The sequence below is a fragment of the Megalopta genalis genome, chromosome 11 (genome assembly GCF_051020955.1).
Source record: "Megalopta genalis isolate 19385.01 chromosome 11, iyMegGena1_principal, whole genome shotgun sequence".
NCBI classification, from domain to species: domain Eukaryota; kingdom Metazoa; phylum Arthropoda; class Insecta; order Hymenoptera; family Halictidae; genus Megalopta; species Megalopta genalis.
Genome location: NC_135023.1, coordinates 11,799,858 through 11,820,843, shown reverse-complemented (window position 1 = coordinate 11,820,843; position 20,986 = coordinate 11,799,858). Strand labels below are relative to the sequence as shown.

Sequence of the window (20,986 nt, the reverse complement as noted above, 5' to 3'; positions counted from 1 at the left end):
TGCAACAATATTTTAGGATAGTGTGCACAGTGATGATATAATGTCTGAAGGGGTTGAAGTTCATTTTAGACTATCAGATCGTATCGAATCGATGTTCCTCGAAGACAGTATCGTCATCGATTTTTAAAAATCTACGTCGTCAGGTGAAAAATTTGTATTCCTGTCCATTCATCGATCGCTCGCAAAAGATCGGTGTCGATTCCATGCGCGTCGCGTTTGAACTCGGAATAGAAATTTCGTAGTTTGCCGGCCACGTGGTCTGGGAATTGCACTTTCTAGGTGCTTTGCTGTCGCTGCACGTGCCACGGAAAAGTCCAAATCGTTCTCTGTCGAGATCGAGACACCTCCAGAAAAATCGCGTGACCGTGTCAGTCTGCGCATGAAACCCTAAATAGACCCTAATATTACCCTAAATGAACACTAAATAGCGAAACGAACGAATCATCTACATCGAACATGTATGCCTTCGAACAATCTTTTTTTCATGATTCTTTAAAGTTCAAGCAAGAAGTCAAAGCAGGACATTAGAATACGATTATCCGAATCTCATTTATCTATATTTTCTATTGAGCAGTTTAGTGTTTAGTAATTGCAATTATTTATCATATTGTATAATGTATAAATGTATTATATTATTATATCATATATAATTATAATATATTATTATATTATTATTATTACTATATATATTATTATTATATTATATTATTATTGATATATCATTACATCGTATGTAATTATGATGTATAATTTATATTATATTATATTTGTATTACATTCGCATTACATGATTGCCGTACTTGCACCTATATTACATTCATAATAAAGATCGATATATGTGCCATGACGTACTATTATATCATATAATTATGATTATAATTATTATATTGGTCTTAACACGCGAATATAATGTAAGGTCCAAGTCGTATAATCCGAATGGCATTCATATAATACAAATATAATATAAGCTCGTAAAAATAATATCAAAAGTAGATCTATTATACTTTTCTCGAACAAAAATTGTATATAGAAATAGATATTTATTTTTTTATATGTATATAGAAATAGATATGATATGATTATGTATATAGAAATAGATATTCTTCGTGGCAGCAAGCAGTCTATTCCAGCACCGAACCAAAAGGTAGTCCTACGATTTGAACGCGAATGTTAATTTTTTCATGAACGTGGACAGCAATAAATCAGTAGCTCCGCGAATGTTTTGCAGGCCACCGAATGAACAGTAGTCACGAGGGGGGTTCAAAAGTTATCGGCAGCTGTCTTTGTTTGTTAGTGGTATCGGTGGAGCACGAGTTCTCGGCCTGGTCTCTCGGGCTATCTTATTTTTGTCTGTTGATAACGCGAGTCGGGGGGTTTCTTTTTAATTGTCTCGTTAACGAGGGCATATATTCCGGCGCAAAGTAAACGCTCTTTGCGATCCTTCGCCGTGATCGTTCTCGACGAAATCAAAGGACCGTGTACAATTTTCGTCGGCTGCTGGCGAATTAGATCCTATGAATTAGATCAGGCTAGTTGTAGAACGGCAACCTTGAGTGTCGACGGCAATCAGGCAAAGCGACGCGTGGAATCAGAGACGGTAAACAATCACGGGCAAGGGAGAGCTAAACAGGAAGGAAGGGCCAATGATTGGACAAAACGATCTTGTCGAAAATGCAATCGTATGCACTGTTGACGCATCAAGAGGAGAGAGTGGTTACTCGTCGCTGGCCGGCCATGTGACTGGCATTAACTAATTCAGTGCTCTAATATACTGCCATGGGGTCGTGAACCCATGGGACATTCGTGGCGGTAGTTGCTCTGCGATCTTCTGTCGTTTCGCTTCTTCGATCTAGCCTCGATCCGCACGACCCCTTCAATCTGTCCGATCTGTTTGATCGAAATCTCGATAAGCTTCTTCATCTTTGTAGGAACAATCAGCTTTCGAGAAACATTATCTACAGCCAATTAAATAATATACAGCCATTTAATAATACACAGTCATTTATAGTAATTTAAAATTGTTTTTCGCAGCTGTACTTTCCTCTCTTTTTGTTTACTTGGAATTCAAGACTCGTTCATTGGTATTGATAACAGATGGCAAATAAACGCGGATACTGCAAAACAAACATTGCATCGATGATCAATTACTAAAACATCGGCAGCGAACGATTTTTAAATTGTTTTCCACAACCGCGTTTTTCTATTAAATCTCCGTGTACTTTGCTTCGATGAACAATTATTGAGAATTCGACAGTCGACTATTTCAACATTCTTTTTTGCTGCTCCATTCTTCTGTTAAATTTCTGTTTCTTCTGCTTCAATAGCCAACTACGGGCAATTTTTAAACTGTTTTCCACAGCTCTATTCTTCGATTAATATCTCTCTCCACTTTGCATTAACCCTAGAAAGATAACCATATGACAACGTACGTAAAAGATAACCATACGCTTCAGAGGCGCATGCTTTTCTAAGGCGTCAATTTTATACTAACAATGGATATTTATTTAAGTTAATCTAGTCATTTTAAAGGTTTGGCATTATTGTAAAAATAAAATGCATTTATATTATATTTTTTTATATTTTAAGTAATTTTAAACTTAAATCACTAGACCTCTATGAAAAATTAACAAAAATCAACAGTCTTCGCAGGCGCCTCTGCGACGTAGGTTATCTTTCTCGGGTTAATAACCAACGACTAAAAATTCATCGGTAAACTAATCAAAGATTGTCTTCCATAACCGTATTCTTTTATAAAAATTTCTGTTTATCATACATTGACAACCAATTACTGGAAATTCGACTATGGATTGTTTAAAAACTCGAGTCAATCATTAGACTGAAAAATAGTCAATTACCGAACCATTCTCTCACTGCCGGCGTCCAATGCTTCTAAGGACAAAGGAACGTTCTTATTTCTACGTCGTCGCTGTCATACCACAATAGACATTAACTCATTCTTCCACGTTCTCGAAAGAAGCAACTGTTGTAACGGAAGAAGCGTTCGCGCAATGCCGTGGAGGAAGTATTATCCCGCGAGGTTTTCTTCAAAAATGAAAATGGGAGACAAACGAGGAGAGCCTACGACGACGGCAAGTAGTCCGTGCAGGAACAAAGCCGACGGGGAATTATGCAAAGGTAATTTCACGGAGAGCAGCGTTGTTCGCGCGTTGGACGACAATGGGTCGCGTTTTTTCCTCGGGGATCAAAATGGCCAATTTAGGGGCAGTCGGCCAATTAAGCGGTCGACCCGTTCCCGGAAGGAATTTACGCGAGAGACGGCTCTCGTCATCGTGTTACGAATTAGCGTTTCCACCTTGTTCAATATTCGCCGGTCGTTATTACCCGGGAATTACGTCCGAGTTTTAATTGCTCGAGCTTCTTTTCAGCGTGGTTGCATTCTTGGCGCGCCAGATTCAGCTCCTTTCAAAGCGACGTATGTATTATCACGTCGCTGATTTCTGGCACGGTGTCTGCGGTTCTCAGTTCGGAATTTTAACTGTCTAGTTATTTTAGTTTAATTGCAGGTTGATGTTTAAAATCCGTTTAATTGCAGATTGATGTTTAAAATCAGTCTACGTGCGATTTAATTTTACGTCGTCGAAGTGTACACTGTGATGTGCACATTCCTAATATCATCTGGAAAAATAACTTCGTCTTGATCACTTTTTACCTGTACTCCATTATTTGCCGGCGATGATTTCATCATTTTTCTCGATACATTATTAAACTGCGGATTTTTATGCAAAATATAAATCGTCCGACGATGAAAAAACCTGCATTTTGTATAGATCTTTCGCTATTTTTGTTATGATATAATGTATGGTTTGGTTTATAAAATTTATTCAATTTTCTGTGAAAGAGTTTTTACAATTTCTGATCCGGTAGATTTTGTGTAATAATTACAACGATTCAAATAAGTTGAACATAATGTGACGATGTCCTTACATTATTCTAATGTCTTCACAGTTTTGTATTCGACCTAGTCATTTTTGCATGAAATCTGCAGTCTGATCATTAAGGGTGAGAAACTTCTCAATCGCTCGTTTAATTTCAATCTTGTACCATAAAGCAATTCCCAGTAACACAATAGTTTCGTTTCGTAGCGAAAGATTTTTAAGATTTCTCGCAGTAGTGCATCGCAATAATTGAAAATCCTGTCGACTGGTTTCCGGTGGATAACACCGGTTGGTATGCAATAAATAAAGGGGACGACTGCGTACGATTAACGATCTACAAAAATTGCTGAAAAATTCGATAGAAAGTTGAAAGCCCGCTTTCGCTGGACAGCGTCAAAACATTGAACAGGAATTATGTACACAGAGTGGCTATAAATAATCTAGTGAGAATATTGTGATAACCCTGCCGGCGCTTCTCATTAATATATTAATTCGAAAACGTAGGAAATGACGATTCACAAAGGTCTAAGAATAATTATTTCCTCTTTGGTTCTTCTGAACTTCGAGCTCGAAATTAATTCCCGGAGCAGTGCGTCTGCATGAGGATTGATATCGTGATATTAAATGCATCATCCTTGTGTTTTCCGAGGTTCAATGAAGACAACCTAGCTCTGACGCACTGTACTTCTTTATTAGCCTGTTATAAGTCTACATCGTTCGTTTGTATTCCCTCAAAAGTTCCATGGCTGTGCCGGGTGTCCTGAAAGCTGTTTCTTCCTTCCCATCAATTCAACGGGAACGTTTGAAAAAGTATTTGCAGGTAATTTAACAATTCTATAGACTGTTAGGCTAATGCAGCCGGTTACTGCGAGGTGACTAATTGTTGTTAAATATTTTGACTCGAAAATAAAGAAAATAAAAGAATAAACTTCAAAATTAATTAAACTTAACTTTATATTTATCGAATAAGACGTATTAAATGTTTTTTATTCAAACATAAACAAAATAAAAGGATGAACAAACTCTTTGATTAAAAAACAAACAAAATAAAAGGATGAACGAACTTTTTGATTAAAAAAACAAACAAAGTAAAGAGATGAACAATCTTTTTAATTATAAAATATAAGGATGCAGAAACTTTTTTATATAGAAATGAACATAATAGAAGAACAAAAGAAGTTAATACAAAATTAATTGTATAAAAGAAACCGAAGTCACGGCAATTGATCATTCCACAGTAACAGACTCTGCTATCTTATCGATGCTTCGACTAATTAACATCGAGAAACTTTTACAGTGCTATGAAAATGTAGTTTGTTTACTGAATTTCGCGGCAGCTGATAGCCCGAGAGCCTCGTACGTGTTCCCTCATTTCCATCGATGGTCACGCGCTGCGATTATAATGAGGAAAAATCGTAATCATGTGACACGTTAATATGCTAAGTGAAAGGCAACGTTGAGAACGACAACTGTATAAATTTACAGTGCGTAAACAGTTCTGGAAATCGCCGGGAAAAATGATCACGGGATATCGATTGTACAATACTTTATTATAGATTACTCGCTGCTTTCTAAAAGATACTTCCATTTCTCTGATAAAACGCTAAAGATATTCGCCTAACACCGCTCTACGCATCAACGAAGATACCTAATTAATCTTTATAATTCTATCTATCGAATTTTCCCAACACACAGTGATGTGAATAATTATAGACTCGAGGCAACTTTTACATTTCTAGAGATATTTAGTCGAAGACTTAACAAAACCTTGACTTCGCATATTTTTATATTAGAAATATTATTATATGTATATTTCTATATTAGAAATAATATTATATGTATATTCCTATATTAGAAATAATAGAAAATAGAAATATACGAATATGACATTTTGTTAAGTTTTCGTTCAGATCTCAGTAACAATGTAAAAGTTGCTCTGAATCTATAGTAGATCTTAATGAAACGTGCAAAGATCTAAGTTAATTGACGACAACTAAACAGTCAAATGTTATTATTTCTATTCCGGGTCCCAAATGGATTCCGTTTTCAAAATGCATTTCAATCGGAACACCCGCGTCTGTCAAATATCGATCCAGAAATTTAATTGCAAATGACATACTTTGTTATTATGAAACGAAGACTATCGACGATGTTAGCACGAAGTAGTGTGGAGAAAATTAGGGTATTCGTGATGGAAATGCTTCCGCCCCGGTTTTTCATTCGGAACTAACAAGTCGAAGGTTCCTCTCGACGCACAATGTTCAACAATCGGTGGCTGGCATGACGCAGAAAATTCGCCTAGGTAAATTTGCAGAGTCGGTACCCTTTCCGATGCATTATCAGGCTATCTCCTCGGGATAAACACGCGAATTTACGGCTTCTCGTGTTCGCAATTAAGCGGCGCGGTTCCCGCGATAAATACGAACAATTTGCTGGCCGCCGCTCTGTTAATCGTTCACCTGTATCCGTTGAAAATCACCAAACCCGGGAATAGCGGATCTTATCTGGGAAAGGTACGTGCCCTTTACGAAAATCTAATTACTAGACTGCGGATTTTATCAGCGAGATCAGTCGAAGAAGTAAAACACAGCGAGAAACGTTCAAAGAATTTAAAAATACCATCGCATTATTTTCAACACGATAAAATAATTCGAGAAAGAGAGAATCGTCTGTGTAGACGATTTTTATTTTGAATGAAAATCCGCAGTTTATTCGTTACGAATTATACGTCGAATATCTTTTCGAACTATCGTGTATGCACAATTAAATTAATCAAGAAATATAGGAGCACGGTCTTCAAAATCTACGTAAATGCTTTAAGTGAATAATACTCTGTTTGAAGTAGTGTACATGTAATACTGTACGTGTAATCGTAAAAGGAACTTTTAACGACACTGCTTTATTGTTGGAAGAAGAATCGATTCAATGTGACTGCGAATAATGAAAGCTGAGAAACGGAAGACGAAGAAGAAATGGATAAGCTCTCATTTGTTATTGGAATACGAAGTGATCGAATGTGAACGTGAATACCAAATGTGGATGTGAAAGATGAAAAATCAAAAATGAATGTGAAAGATGAAAAATTAAAAATGAATGTAAAAGATGAAACAAATTAAAAATAACTGTGACAGACGAAAGATGAAAAAAGGAGTGTGAAAGATGAAAGATAAGAAATGAGTGCGAATGATTAAAAAATGAAAGTAAGAGATGAAAGATCGAAAATGAATATGAAAGATGAAAGGTGAAAAATGTACGTGAAAGATGAAAGACGAAAAGCAAAAGATGAACTCTTTCGTTCGTCGCCCGAATAGAAATCGATGAGAACCCAACAGTCGCAAAGTGAATTTCTAAAAGGATTTAAACTCGACGAATCTACCGAATTCGAAAGCCGGAACGGACCGAGGTGTCCGGGAAAGAGTCATCGATCGGAGCGCGGTGCCGGCATCGGGTAAGACAGAGCCATTCATCAAATTACGTGGTAATTTTGATCAATGATAACTGGTGACTTTGAAGGCAGCTTCCTACGAGCCCTCGCCGAGGGAAGTGGCCAATTGCCGTGTACGGCAACCGTACAGTCGCTACTAGAAATCCTCGCGTCAAGAACCACTTTCGAGACATCTTTCTTTCTCTGACCAACGAACATAGTCGACGTTCTCTTGCTCCGCCGTCAATCTAAAATCCGCCAGCACCAGAACTAGCACCTCTACTCGGATATGCGAGACACCCGGGTACCCGAATACCTACGAGACACTCAAATAGAGTAAAAATATCCTGAATGAAAACTGATCAGGACACTGCGGATCTTTGTGAATTTATGGCACGCGCAGATTTTAATAGTGCAAGAAAACAATAGAATTTTTAAAAATAGAATAATAGAGAGAATATTAACCTAATAAAATTAACCTAATAGAATTTTTATCGTTTGTTTAAAACAGATAATCTTTTAGTAGACGAACTTCCCAACAACTTCTCTCCAATTCTAATTACTGTAAAATGACGTATAAAAATCGGCATTTATCGGAATAATTTAGCCAATTATCCGTTCATCTAGTCAGCACGTGCGACAAGTCACGCTTCTTCGGTGTTGCGAATCGGCGATCCGTCGAACAGTGGTCCGGAAACCCGCTTTTTGCGGTCAAAAGTCAGTCCTTCGATTTTTTTATATACTGCAAGTAGACCGCGAATTTTTATGCGAAACAAAAGCTGTCTGCATCGATAGAAAGCAGTAAAAATTAACTAGTAAGTGCATCCTTCGTTAAGTCGTCGCAATAAATTAAAAATAATCCATTGACATCTTCAAATTCGTGATTTACCTTGTCGGTAAGGTATATTTCATCGTATTACACGTACCCATATGTTATGAAACATATGAAAATAGTATTAATTCGTTGAAAACTACCGATACCGCGTTCTCCAGCTGAACAAAAATTCACGCCGTCCGCTATTCGCGGGGGAGTCGGCGCGTTCGCGTGTGCAAAGCGCGGAGAGCGGCGCTGCGACGTCGGCGACGGCGACGTCGACGTCGACGTCGACAACCGTCGGAGCGAGGCTAATGAGTCCGTAAATTGGACCAGCCCAGGCCCTCCCATCTGAGGTCCGCACGGTGGTTCTCTCTTCCCATTGTCAGTGTGACTCATTGGCTTGGTGTGCGACGGTCCAGCCCACGATTCAATTGCGCTCAACGATTACTTCTCTTGTTCTTTTGCCTTTTATTTTTTTTTCGTCGCCCGGCCTGCCTCCCACGACTTTTTTTCTTCCCGCGTCGCCGTGTAGTGCCAGTGTGTTGTCAGTGTGGTCCGTATCCTCCGGGGACCGATCGGTCCGAGCGACCGGAAAACGAGCGATCGACGCACGACGAGCTACCGTCGTCAGAGGACTGGTCGCGAAAAAATGAGATCGATCGATCGTCGCAGCCACTGCGACCGGTTCCCAGCGATGATATTCGGCTGCACAGGGGCTACACCTCGGCCTAAATACCGTCGGTCGTTTCCTCCGCGACAGCTTCTCTAAAAACGCGATCCTCTTTTCCATGGATCATCGCCGTTCCGTCGTCCACGGCTGTGCAGTGTTTCGCTCGATGGACAAAAATCTGAGCTCAGAAGCGTAAGGGAAACGTCGCCGGGAGAGCCTCGAACCTACGGGATTCTTTCCGCGCGCTCGCTACATTTGCCGGAATGACGAAACTTTTCCTATGAAACTTCTAATAATTCGATTCCCTCGGAATGCAAGTAGAATCGGATTTTATGCATTCACAGCGGAAATGAGCCGGCGAGAAATCTGTGGATGACTTTTAGAAGAATTTAAACGTACCGTCACGTTATTTTTTGGCATATCGACACGAGTCAATTGAGAGGCGCATTTTTATCGAACTTCTGTCTCTCACAGTTAACACCGCAGCGTTTTATTTTGCGTAAAGATAGTCTAGTTTCGTACGGTGTAACGAACGAGACGATAACTTTCGTTTGCTGAATTGCTTCAATCGATTGGATTTTACGAGAAGCGGTGCATGGTAGCGAACCTGCGATCACGGCGACGACTTGCACGGCTAAAAAACGAATAGAAGCAAATGAGGCTAGGGTGCGAAAGAATCCGCCTCGTTCTTCGAGTCTCCGATCGGAAATTCGACGGCGAACAATGTTGCGATTTTTCTCCCGAACGGTCACGTACGTACGCCGCCGTGTTACGCAATCTGTCCTGCAGTTCTCAGCTACCTGAAGACCAGCACCGAGAGTCAGAACCGAGTAGTCGCGTTCGCACCGGTCGTTGAACAAGATTGATCGCTGGTTTTCGGTTCGGATCGGATCGGGCGGACCGCGAGAGGACCGGTACGAGATGGCGAGCCAGTCGAAGAAGATGGAGCTGCTCGAGGAGGCCCTGCACTACCATCATCCGGAAGGTAGTCAGGAGGAAGTGGACCGGGAATGGGAGGAATTCGACAGGCTCATGGCGAAGCTGAAGGAAAACCGGCGGGAGAGGCCGCACAGGTAGCTAAACGGGAGAGAGAACTTCCTCCTCCTTTGCGTCGCGTTCCAGAGGGATCGAGGAAAATTTTCTGTTCTGTCCACGGCCCAGCGGCTAGGCATCACGAGAGAGTTCTATTGAGTAATCGTAGTCAAGTGGGGGAATAAATAATAATGGCGGTGTATGACTTACGCGTGTAATCGCAGAAATACGGGCTCCGGAATGTACAGGGTGTCTCGCAGAACTGGTCCGCGAACATTTCCGATCTCTGAATATCATCTAATTAAAGACGGAACCTCTTGTTGGCGGATAATAATTTGATTTTGTAATCAAATTCTACGCGAATCGCTTGAAATGTTATGTATTTTAGTTCACTGAATTATTGGTTATTTTTGGATATCGTTGATCACGAAAATGTAGGTGTCGAAGAACATAATATTTCACAGGAAGAAATGAAAGAAATAAAAAAAAAAAACGTATAAAAAAGGGTATTTAAAAAGTTGCACGAAAAAGTATTTCCTATCTCGAAAAGCAATAATTTTATATTTTACACAAGAAGATCTCCCGAATCGACGTTTCGCCAATTTTCGAAGCTGAATACGCAACTGTTCGACGATCCGGATCCTCGCGTATCCGTTCGTTGGGAGGCTGAGGCACCCTGTAATTAAAAACACGAGCTAAACACGAAATTTTCTTGTTGCCAGACCCTCGCAAACGTTCTATCCATGTCCTCCGCCGAACGCGGACGAGGAGCAACAGGATTTCGATCCCTTCGATTACATAAACACGATTGTAAGCGAATTTTCTTAGAGCGTTCGCATGTTGGAAGCTCGAGCTGCGTATGTTGCACCCTGCGAACCCTATCTTTCGCCTGGAGCAGTCACCCGATGTCGTTCATTCATTTACAATTCCACCCTGACAATCCTGCCGATAGTTCACGCAATCGTGTCACGATCTTTACCGAATAGGCATCGTGTTGTTCCTGCGCGGCGAGCCTCGTCAAAGGAAGAATACAAAATTAAGGGAACGAACGTCGTTCCCCTTTCGCCTTATCGGAAAAGGAATTCCAACGGGATCGCGTGCCGGTCGATAAGGGGAGAGAGAATGATTCCTCGTGATCCGTCCAGCAACCGTGATGCCGTTGAACCAATGCCGAACGACGGTTTTAAAATTAAACCGTCTTCGACGCCGCTAGACGAATCCCAGACGAGAGACAGCCTCGCCTGCCAATATCGGCTGCCAATACGATGCGACACGCGAATCGTTCCCGTAGTTCGGTTGTTTCGACTAAGGGCTAGCTCGTCGTTTACTGTCGTTTACTGCCGTTCCCGGTGTCGTGACAGCCGACGAGAACTCCAGTGGACGATTTTAAAATTCATTTCGTCGGAACAAGTTGCTCGCAGAACGGTGTCTAGATCAGCAGACATTTTTAGAACTGTGTTATTAAAGGATCGTGATTTTGGGATGCCATTGCACGAGTAGTTTTGTTCTGAAATGGATACGAAACTGTCTGGCTTTAGACATCTGATTAGCTCGCCAAAATGATCGCAAGATCTCGTTCTGGTTTATTTCGAAGCGACGTATAATTTGGGAAAATTATATTTAGGGTGACGTTATGATGGTTGTTTTCAAGTGGACGCGCAGATTAAGTCCCAAGATCTACTTAAGACTTCCATGAAAGTCGTAATAATTAATGTTTAAGCGAATCCAGGTTGGAAGGATATTTTCGGGTGTATATTTCGGTTCGATAATTGTTCCAGAGTCGACAGGTGCCCTAAGTTTCAAAATTTGCTCCATTTGAAAATCTACTTTAGAGTGTTGCCTCGATAGTTGTCCACACAGTCCAAGTCCCAATATCAGCCGAACTCTTTGAAATACGTTCTAGAAGTTGCATTGTTACATTTTCGAGTGGACACCGTTTGAAAATCTACTTTAGAGTATTGCCTCGATAGTTGTCCATCAGTGTGTACACAATCTAAATCCCAATATCAGCTGAACTCTGTGAAATACGTCCTAGAATTTGCATTGTTCCATTCTCGAGTGGACACCATTTGAAAATCTACTTCAGAGTATTGCCTCGATACTTGTCCACCAGCGTGTACACAATTTAAGTCCCAATATCAGCTGAACTCTTCGAAATATGTTCTAGGAGTTGCATTGTTCCATTCTCGAGTGAACATCATTTGAAAATCTACTTTAGAGTATTGCCTCGATACTTGTCCACCAGCGTGTACACAATTTAAGTCCCAATATCAGCTGAACTCTTCGAAATATGTTCTAGGAGTTGCATTGTTCCATTCTCGAGTGAACATCATTTGAAAATCTACTTTAGAGTATTGCCTCGATACTTGTCCACCAGCGTGTACACAATTTAAGTCCCAATATCAGCTGAACTCTTCGAAATATGTTCTAGGAGTTGCATTGTTCCATTCTCGAGTGAACATCATTTGAAAATCTACTTTAGAGTATTGCCTCGATAATTGTCCACCAGTGTGTACGCAGCCTAAGTATTAAGACTTATTGATCAGCTAAACTCTTTAAAATACGTTCTAGAAGTTGCATTGTTTCATCCTCGAATGAACACCATATGAAAATCCACTTTAGAATATTGCCTCGATACTTGTCCACCAGTGTGTACACAGCCTAAGTCCCAATATCAGCTAAACTCTTTAAAATACGTTCTAGAAGTTGCATCGTTCCATCCTCGAATGAACACCATATGAAAATCCACTTCACAGTATTGCCTCGATAGTTGTCCACCAGCGTGTACACAATCTAAATCCCAATATCAGCTGAACTCTTCGAAATACGTGTTAAAAGTTGCGTTGTTCCATTCTCGAACGAACACAATTTACGAAGCTGCCTCAGAGAATCAACTCCAGGACGTTGCCTCGGTAATTGCTCCTTAGCGTCGCCGCAGCCTAAAGTTCGGGTACAGTCTCGGCTCGTTTGAGAGTTTACGCCTATCTTGAGCACGGCGTTGAATCGCAGTGGCGCGACCTTTGAACGGTTGCCAAGTGGGCGAGAGAGAGGGCAGATTTGAAATAAACGTTCCGTGCGAGAACGGCTAGGCAACAGCGGGTCACCCTCTCGCTGTCAGCTCTGTCACATAATCTCATGCCGCCTGTCTACCCCGACCTATCCGCCTTTGATCCGTTTGGGACAGGTTTGACAGCGGCCGGACGCGAACCCTCTAGCCGCGTGCAACACGTTCGAACGCGGAAAGATCCGCGAACGGATTCTGCGAACGTCGATCGCAGGCCTCTCGGCGTTGTCGTCGTCGTCGGCTTCGCTGGTTGACAGCCGCGTGCGAACCGACCTTGACACGAAACACGCATCACGGGACCGCGGTGACCAACTGCACTTCCCCCGAATGCACTTCCACGAAATTAGAAGTTCGCAAGGCGAGCAGACCGCCTTGACTCTTTCGGGCGCCGCCGCGACGTTCGGCTTTCGAAACGGGCCCGCGGAAAAAATTTCGCCTCGCCTTCCGTCGCTCCGAAATCTCTGTCTTTTTTTTCCGGCTCGAGTCTGGAATGCGTAAATCGAGTTGCATAAGGCAACTCTGGCGCTTGACGCCGAGTTTTACGCGTCCTGGAGAACAATCGCCGCTCTGATCTTCGAGCGACGATCGCAGGCGTACTCTTGTAACGTTTTCTTAACGATCGTCGATTAGCTCTCGGAGATACCGTGATTTCTACTCGTCGAAATAAGTTTCATTCGCTACTATTTATACAGAGTTTAGTCACTCTGACTGCGAGATTTATTTATTCGCGTTCGTTTCTATTTTGAAAATTCGCTCGCATTCTTCGCAGTTTGTCAAACCGCACAGCTGTATGCGATTCGCTGGATCCTCAGACAAATCGTCGCAGGAGGTAGAAGTCATTCAGTGGTCTATTTCTTGATTAAACAGTTCGATTGGATTTAAAGCAACATGCCGATACTCATATTCCGCTATCAAACTGCATAGCTGCGTGCAATTCTGTATGCAATTCCCTAAAAATTCATAAAAATCGTCGCAAAATAACGATCACCACTCTATAAATTACCTTGCAAAAAAATCTGCCGTACAATAATAAATAACAATACCTTATAATTTTTGTTATACATTTACATGATGTCACGTTAATATTATAAAATTAATGTCACAACGTTGACGCTCTTAAGAACGTAACATTAATTTCCGTATTAATGCATAAAATAAATCGGTCCATATTTCGCACAGATCCCTTCGTTCAGGGGTTAAATAACGCGTCGATCCTTCCGATCGTTCGACTTTACCAAACTGCACAAACGTGTGCTATTCCGTGTACGCTCTCGGAAGAATCGTCGCAAGAAACAGTCACCGCTCGGTAATCCGCCAGTTCCTTAAATAATTTGATTAGGCACGAAAGTAACGTGCACTAATCGACTCCAGCCATTCCACAGTTTGAAGCTGGCCGTCATAAACGCACACAATCCTAGCCGATGATCGTATAAGGCTCGGGCCTAGCTGATCCTCCCGGCGATAAATCGTTCAATTAATTATGCGCGCGGCAAGTGCAGAAACGATTCTCATTCTGACGTTCGTCCTCCTTAGCTCCGCTGAATCTCTCGTAATTCCGTGAGCGTCGGTCACATCGCGGTCGCGTGCTCCCGCTCCGTTCCGCGGGAGGATCGCGTAGAAGCGGCGCATCGATCATTGCCCGCGAAATCCTGATGGATCCGCGTGATCGCGCCGCAATTCCCGATGATAATCCTGCGAGCTGAAAAGTGCACGCCGCCGACTGTTCCAGCGACGCCTTTCTAAGCAATGCCTTTATCTGCATGAATGAGCGCTTAAGGACTCGTTACGTTTATCCGACACGCGTGACCAGCATGCAGATTCTCTTGGCACGCGGTGTCACGTGATGCACACACGCTCGAACCGGTGCACGCGTGTGCATCAGGCTTACGTGCACGTCCATCGAGGCGAGCGCAGCACACCAATGTGCATATCGCTTTCCTACGGTATGCAGATGCATCGTTTCCGGGTGCAGCCGCCGCCGCCGCCGCCGCTGCAACGCGACGTTGTTGCGCCGCTCTGCACGGTCGACAAGTTTTCCGAGATTTTCCCACAGATCCACGATTCTCCCAATTTATCCGTTTTCATCGAACCGCCCCCGCAACGATTCCTCGAATATGATTTCGCATAGATTCCACTTCGGAGGCGGAGTCGAAACGATTATTTTGCGATTACCTTTTTAATCGATCACTGGACTACGGTGTTTACGCGTTTATGACAGAAATGAGTTTGAAATAGTGATTTGAGATAGTGGAAATATTGCAAGGATTTTTAAACGTCGATGAATTGTCGTTAATCGGTTAGGATTATTACAGAGAAGGAGAACGTTCTGTTTAGCTTATATTTCTTGAAATTGATGCAGACGATTTTTATTTTGCATACATTTTTTTATTTTCTATTTTTTAATTTTACATCAGTATTCACGATTACTCGATTACTTATGTTATTTAATAATCATTATTGAAGACTCTAGTGGAAATGCAAGGTAGGATTGTGGACTGTATGATTAAAACGCTGATATAATAAATTAAAGATATTTTAATAGATAAAATAGATTTTAATGGACGAAGGATATGTACAATAAAATGATGAAATGTGACGACGTATCGAGGCTCACGAAAGAGATGATCGAGCGATCGATGTTTGTCTACAAAGCTGTCTAGCGATGATTGCAAGCGCGATAGAAAAGAACTATGCTGCAAAAGAATTATGCTCCAAGTGCGGATAGATTGCAAGCGTAATAAAAGCGAACTCACTCGACAGAGGACTCACACCAGCGGCGATCGCATTGAACGGGCCTATTTATATTATCGTGGGCCATCGGTTAGGGGAGGCAAAGAAGTGGGGAATTTGAAAATTGGAAGGACTAAGCAGCGCTGAACATTCGTTACATTTGCATAGGTTCAATGCCCTAACGAACAGCGCTGCATAGGAACCGAGGAAATTAGGTAACGGATTTGATATTGGGATTGGTTGGAAGGATGGCCCAGTCGACACATATATCACCGATAGAAACAAAAGACGACCGACTGTATACAAGGCGGGTTGTTCACCTGGGCCGGTGAACTCGAACAGCTCGAACAGCTGATTTTGACATGGTGCGCAAAGACAGGCGTCGCAGTTTTTGTCCACAGACCCAGGTGATACCCGTAAAACGCGATGCTCGATTTTTTAGACGATGCTAGATTTTTTCATTTTAGACACAGTTAGAATTATTGTAGAGAAAGAGAACGTTCTGTACAGCTTCTATTTCTTGAAATTAATGCAGACAATCTTTTATTCTGCATACATTTCTTTATTTCTTATTTCTTTATTTTGCATCAATAATCATGATTACTTGATTACTTGAGTCGTTCATTAACCATAATTGGCATTATTGCACTTTTTCGAGTACGATGATAATTGTACGAACGTAAGTAAAATACACGCCCGTCTTAAAATGTGCAGCATACCGTAGTCCTCGAAGAAAAGAAACAACTGTACTGCCGTAATCGCGAAGTGACAATTACACGAAATGATCGTCACTATCCTACTACGGTTTCTCGAAAGGCGATCACCTTTTCGGGCGTCCGTGCATTCTTTTCGGAAGCGTTTTTCCCGGAAAACACTTTCAAAAAATCGCATCGAACGATCGTCATCGCGAACCACAAGTCCATTTAAGAGCAAAAGAACGCACCTTAGCCTCCGAGGAAAATAAACCAGTGCACCGCTGCGTTCGTAAAGTGATAATTGCAGATAATGATCACTCAACTGGCAAACTAAAAAGGACGTGGCAGGCGAGAGAACAGAAGAACGACGATCGCAAGTGGACTGCGAATTTGATGGATTTTTGACAAAAACGATAACTGGGTAATAAACGAAATTGTAAAAACGTGAGAGGAATATTTTGATATTTTTATATGACTTGTAACTTGTTAAAATTGTTAAAAGAGAAAATGTTGAATAATTCAAGACTGTCGATGTACTATTCCCAATTAGCGAAGATTATCAATGAAAATACGATATTCCGAAATAATTCCATTTTTCCGCGATAAATGCGGACAACTCTGGTTTCGCCTTAAAAATCCGCGGTCTAGCGATCATGGTCGACAGTGGACACGTTGTCACAAAAAGAAACCTCGACGAAAGACAGGTCTCGTTACGAGAGACCTTATTTAATTAGGTCCGAAAATAGCCGACGCGCGTTCTATTTAAAGCGACCGGCGGTCTATTAATTGTATCGCGAATCGGTCATGCTCAATTACTAGAATTGGGTTAGGGGCTGATTGCCCAGTGGATCGTGGCCGTCGTTGACGTCAAGTCCATGCACAGGTTCGCCTCAGGTGTCGGCTATATTTCAATCCACAGCCGCGTTACTCGTTTTGTCGCCGTTTCACGGTCTCGCGTCCGCACGCAGACGCCTCGCGCGACGAAATCGACGAGGAACGAACAATAAATTAACCCGCCGCCATTATTCACTGTTTGAATCAAATCGGCGGTGTTCGCGCCGCTGTTTTCCCTCCGATGCTGTCCAAGAAATCTTCGGAACGAAGTCGCGCGTTTATGCAACCCGAGTCGGATGTTCGCCGAAACGCGAATCGTTGTCTCGCCGCAAATTGGTAACGACAGGAAATCGCGGGAAACACGCGAATATCGATATTCGTGCAGACCGAGCAAAGTCGAGATCGTTAAAGCAATGTCAGCGCAACGATATTCGTGCTCTCGTTTCTTCTAAATTTTCACCGTTAACATTTAATCGACGTCGTCTCGACGATAACAAAATTCGAGCTGCAACTGCGAACGAAGGAACAACGTGGCCTCCGTCTCTGAAACATGACCGAGAGACGGAAGATCGATCGGCCAGGCTGTTCGACAGCTGTTCGAAGACTGTTGCATTAGCGTTGTTGCTTGAACGTACCCGCGCAAGACGCTTAATAGACGGCAATAAACAATAGAGGGAACCGTCGTTGACCGGCGGCCGAGCGCTGCTAAAAATATCAGTTTTGACGGTTGCCAAATTTCAACAAATATCGCGGCCTCAAGTTCGAATTCGGCGTCGTTCAGTTCTCGTTCGTCCGCGGATTCGCGTACACGCGCCCATCCGATCCAGCACAGTTTCCCAAAACACGATCCCGACGATCGTTCGAACACCGTGATCTTATCGCGCCGCGTTCGAACGCCGATAAGTCTCGAGCTTCTCTACGCGATCGAGCATAATCGCGTCGGCGAACGAGATATTCGCGTGTAGGCCGGCCGCGTGTCGAACTCGTCTCGCACAGAAACTCCAGAGAAAATCGAAACAATGTTCTCCGAAGTATCGAAACGAACGAGTTCGCAGGAGTCCGTTGAGAGACCCGCGTCCTCCGTCCGCGCGCGTGAATGAAACGTCGCTAGGAATTCGCGTGAAAGCGAAGTAAAGAGATTTCGCGCGTATTTTTCTACGATGAGAGACCTTTAAATACTTTCGTGAGTCAGTGCACGTTCTCCTAATTCACGGAGAGCCGTCTATACACCAAACGCGACACAGCGCACCGTTGTCGTCCGTCTCTCGCCGACGATCGGCTCCCCCCGACGACGATGCAGAAACCGCGGGATTAGCGTGACGGAAATCGCGGCCCGGGGTGTGCAATCGCGTTGGGCATTGCGCTGTCTCGATTGTTGTGAACGAGCGGATCAGTGCTGGCAGTGTCCGCGGAAAGAGGAAACAATAGAACGATGGACAGCGGCTCGCGGTGAGCCGAAAACACTTCGCGCTGCCAAAAATACCGATTTCCGAGGGTTGCCAGCGGACAAACGGTGTGCGACTGGCATCACCCGGCTACAATGACGCAGTAATTAGTCGGCAGTGAACGATCTATAACGAGCCGCCGACTGGCCGAGGACGGGCCGGACCCTCGTAGACTGGCTCGCTAGAAAAAATGTGCGATCTTCGTTCTGTTCGCACGAGCAACGCCTCGTCCTTCGTAACCTGATCGAGCGTAACGGTCGGCAGAGCTCCGGAGGATCCACGGCCAAGCTTTCATGCCGGCTTCCGTCCTCAACCGAGCCTATTTCGTCTGTAACGATGACTATCTTGTAAGTGAACACGCTCGGAGCTTTCGCAGCCCCGTTCCCCTTGCGGCCGCCGCGGTCTTCCATTGTTTTCCTTGGAGTGCCTTCGATCGCGAAACCCGTGTTCTCCTCGTCGCGTTAATCGTTTCCTTTATTCGCTGACTGACCACCCGGTTGCTTGATTGTTGCGAGGTAACTTGATAGAAAACACGGTTTCTCGTTCTGTTAATTAAAACGTATATTTTCTCAGATGATTCTGTGTAAATCCCCTGGGGTTGTCGGCGACTACATTTTTTAACTTGTCTGCAAACGTGTAAATGAATACTAAAACGTTGAGATTAATTATTATATCACCTGTAATATATAATAATAATAATGCATATAATATTATATTATATATTTAATGGTACACATAATATAATATTATATATTTAATAATACAGATAATATAATATTATATATCTAATAATATATATAATATTGTATAATATATTTAATAATACATAATATTGTATAGTATATTTAATAATATATTATATTACAGATATGGATATAGATATATTATATAATTTACCCTTTCTTTAATCATTTTTGTGGGTTAACTATTCGATCTGCCACGATCTTTATGTGATTTATAATATGATTATAATGTAAGCACCTGTATTATAGAATAATCTGAATGGCATTCATATAATACGAGTATAATATAACGTGATAAAGATAAAAGAGAAGTAGTTGTTTCTTAATCAGCACTGAAAGAGTCTTAAGAGTTCTTAAGAAGAGATTCTTAAATTCATTGAATCCTTTTCTGATATTTTAGATTTCACAGTCTACTACTCGCGATAGACAACTTTTTTGTGCGTTTCATTCGAAACAAATCGTGCCCGATCGTTTTCGAAGACACTGTCTAACGCGACAATATGGAATTACTGCGAAAGTGTATAATGTTTACGATCGAGGAACAATCCAGATTGTTTATCTATCGCCTTGTGCATGTGACTGGAATCAAGAGCGCTCAATTGTATCGCCAAAAATTTCTGTCCCGATAATTCCTTATCACATCGGCGATGAGTTATCGCCGTCGAATATCGATTCTCACCAAATAATACGCGCATTAACACCATCGAGATCGCCTAATTCCCATCGTTCCGAGCCCCGCTCGACCCAATTCCACGCGGAATCCCCACGGAACGCCGAGTTTTTCGCGAGATCCCCGCTCGTCTTCTTTTTTTTTCTGTGCCGCGACGAGCGCGATCGTTCCGTTTCCATCGAACTCGATAACAACTTAAATATAGCTCGGTGAAAAAAAAGGTTGTCGATTCTCCCGAGATAAATCTGAGATCCGTTCGATCATGTCCAGCCCCGATAGATGACGAATCGATCATTATCGGAGCATTTTTAATGCCATAGTATTCTGGCCGGTCGTGCGATCGAACGTTAATCGATCGAACACCGTGATCCAGTTCGTTCCTGTTTTCATTTTCCATGAAAGTTTCGTCGTGGTAACCGCAGCCTAATTCGCGACAGTTTTATTTTTTCTATCAAGGTTTTTGTTTTGGGATTTATGGGGAAGCTTCTCTCTCACAGTGCCACGAGTGAATGATCTAGTTCGAGGATCGTGCTGACAGATCGTGGATCGTACACGTTTGGTATGTATTCGTGCTAGATACTGCATCGTGTCCTCTCGAAACCTAATTAACGTGTGAACATGATTTTCATACTTGTGCATGTCGCGATCTTTGGCGACAAATTTTCGTCTTGTGTTTTGCAAACTGGCGGCGAACATGTTGCAACGAATTCTGAGCGCCTCCGAAGTGTCGCGATTTCCAAATCTGCATGAATCCTCATCCCCAGATCTCTAGATCGCTAGATCTTCGAACGCCGCAATCTCGAAGTCTTTCGGATTTCAAAATCAACAGAAATCTCCGAGATCTGCGAAGTCTGCTCTCAGCGATCCTCAGAGATCTCTGAGATCTTGGAATCTAAATTTCCAAAGTCTCTCGTCTTCTTATCCTTAAATCTTGAAATTTATAATCTTGCTACTTGAAATCCTTCA

The 20,986-nt window shown here is 42.3% G+C and overlaps 1 protein-coding gene across 7 annotated transcripts in view; it reads left to right on the top strand.

Annotated features, from left to right (window-relative positions):
* Positions 1-20,986, top strand: part of ClC-a (chloride channel protein 2) — a 52,017-nt gene that overhangs the window by 23,249 nt on the left and 7,782 nt on the right. The window contains exons 1-3 of one of the 7 annotated variants that reach the window (XM_033480378.2): positions 8,515-8,999; positions 9,597-9,880; positions 10,562-10,649. The exons of 3 other annotated variants lie outside the window; for them this stretch is intronic. In XM_033480378.2, coding sequence (XP_033336269.1) covers positions 9,729-9,880; positions 10,562-10,649 — 240 coding nt within the window. In that variant the 5' untranslated portion in view covers positions 8,515-8,999; positions 9,597-9,728. Of the gene's footprint in view, positions 1-8,514; positions 9,881-10,561; positions 10,650-16,949; positions 18,955-19,592; positions 20,580-20,986 lie in introns of those variants that run through there. 3 more of the 7 variants (XM_033480377.2, XM_033480382.2, XM_033480383.2) reach the window with 3 other exon arrangements.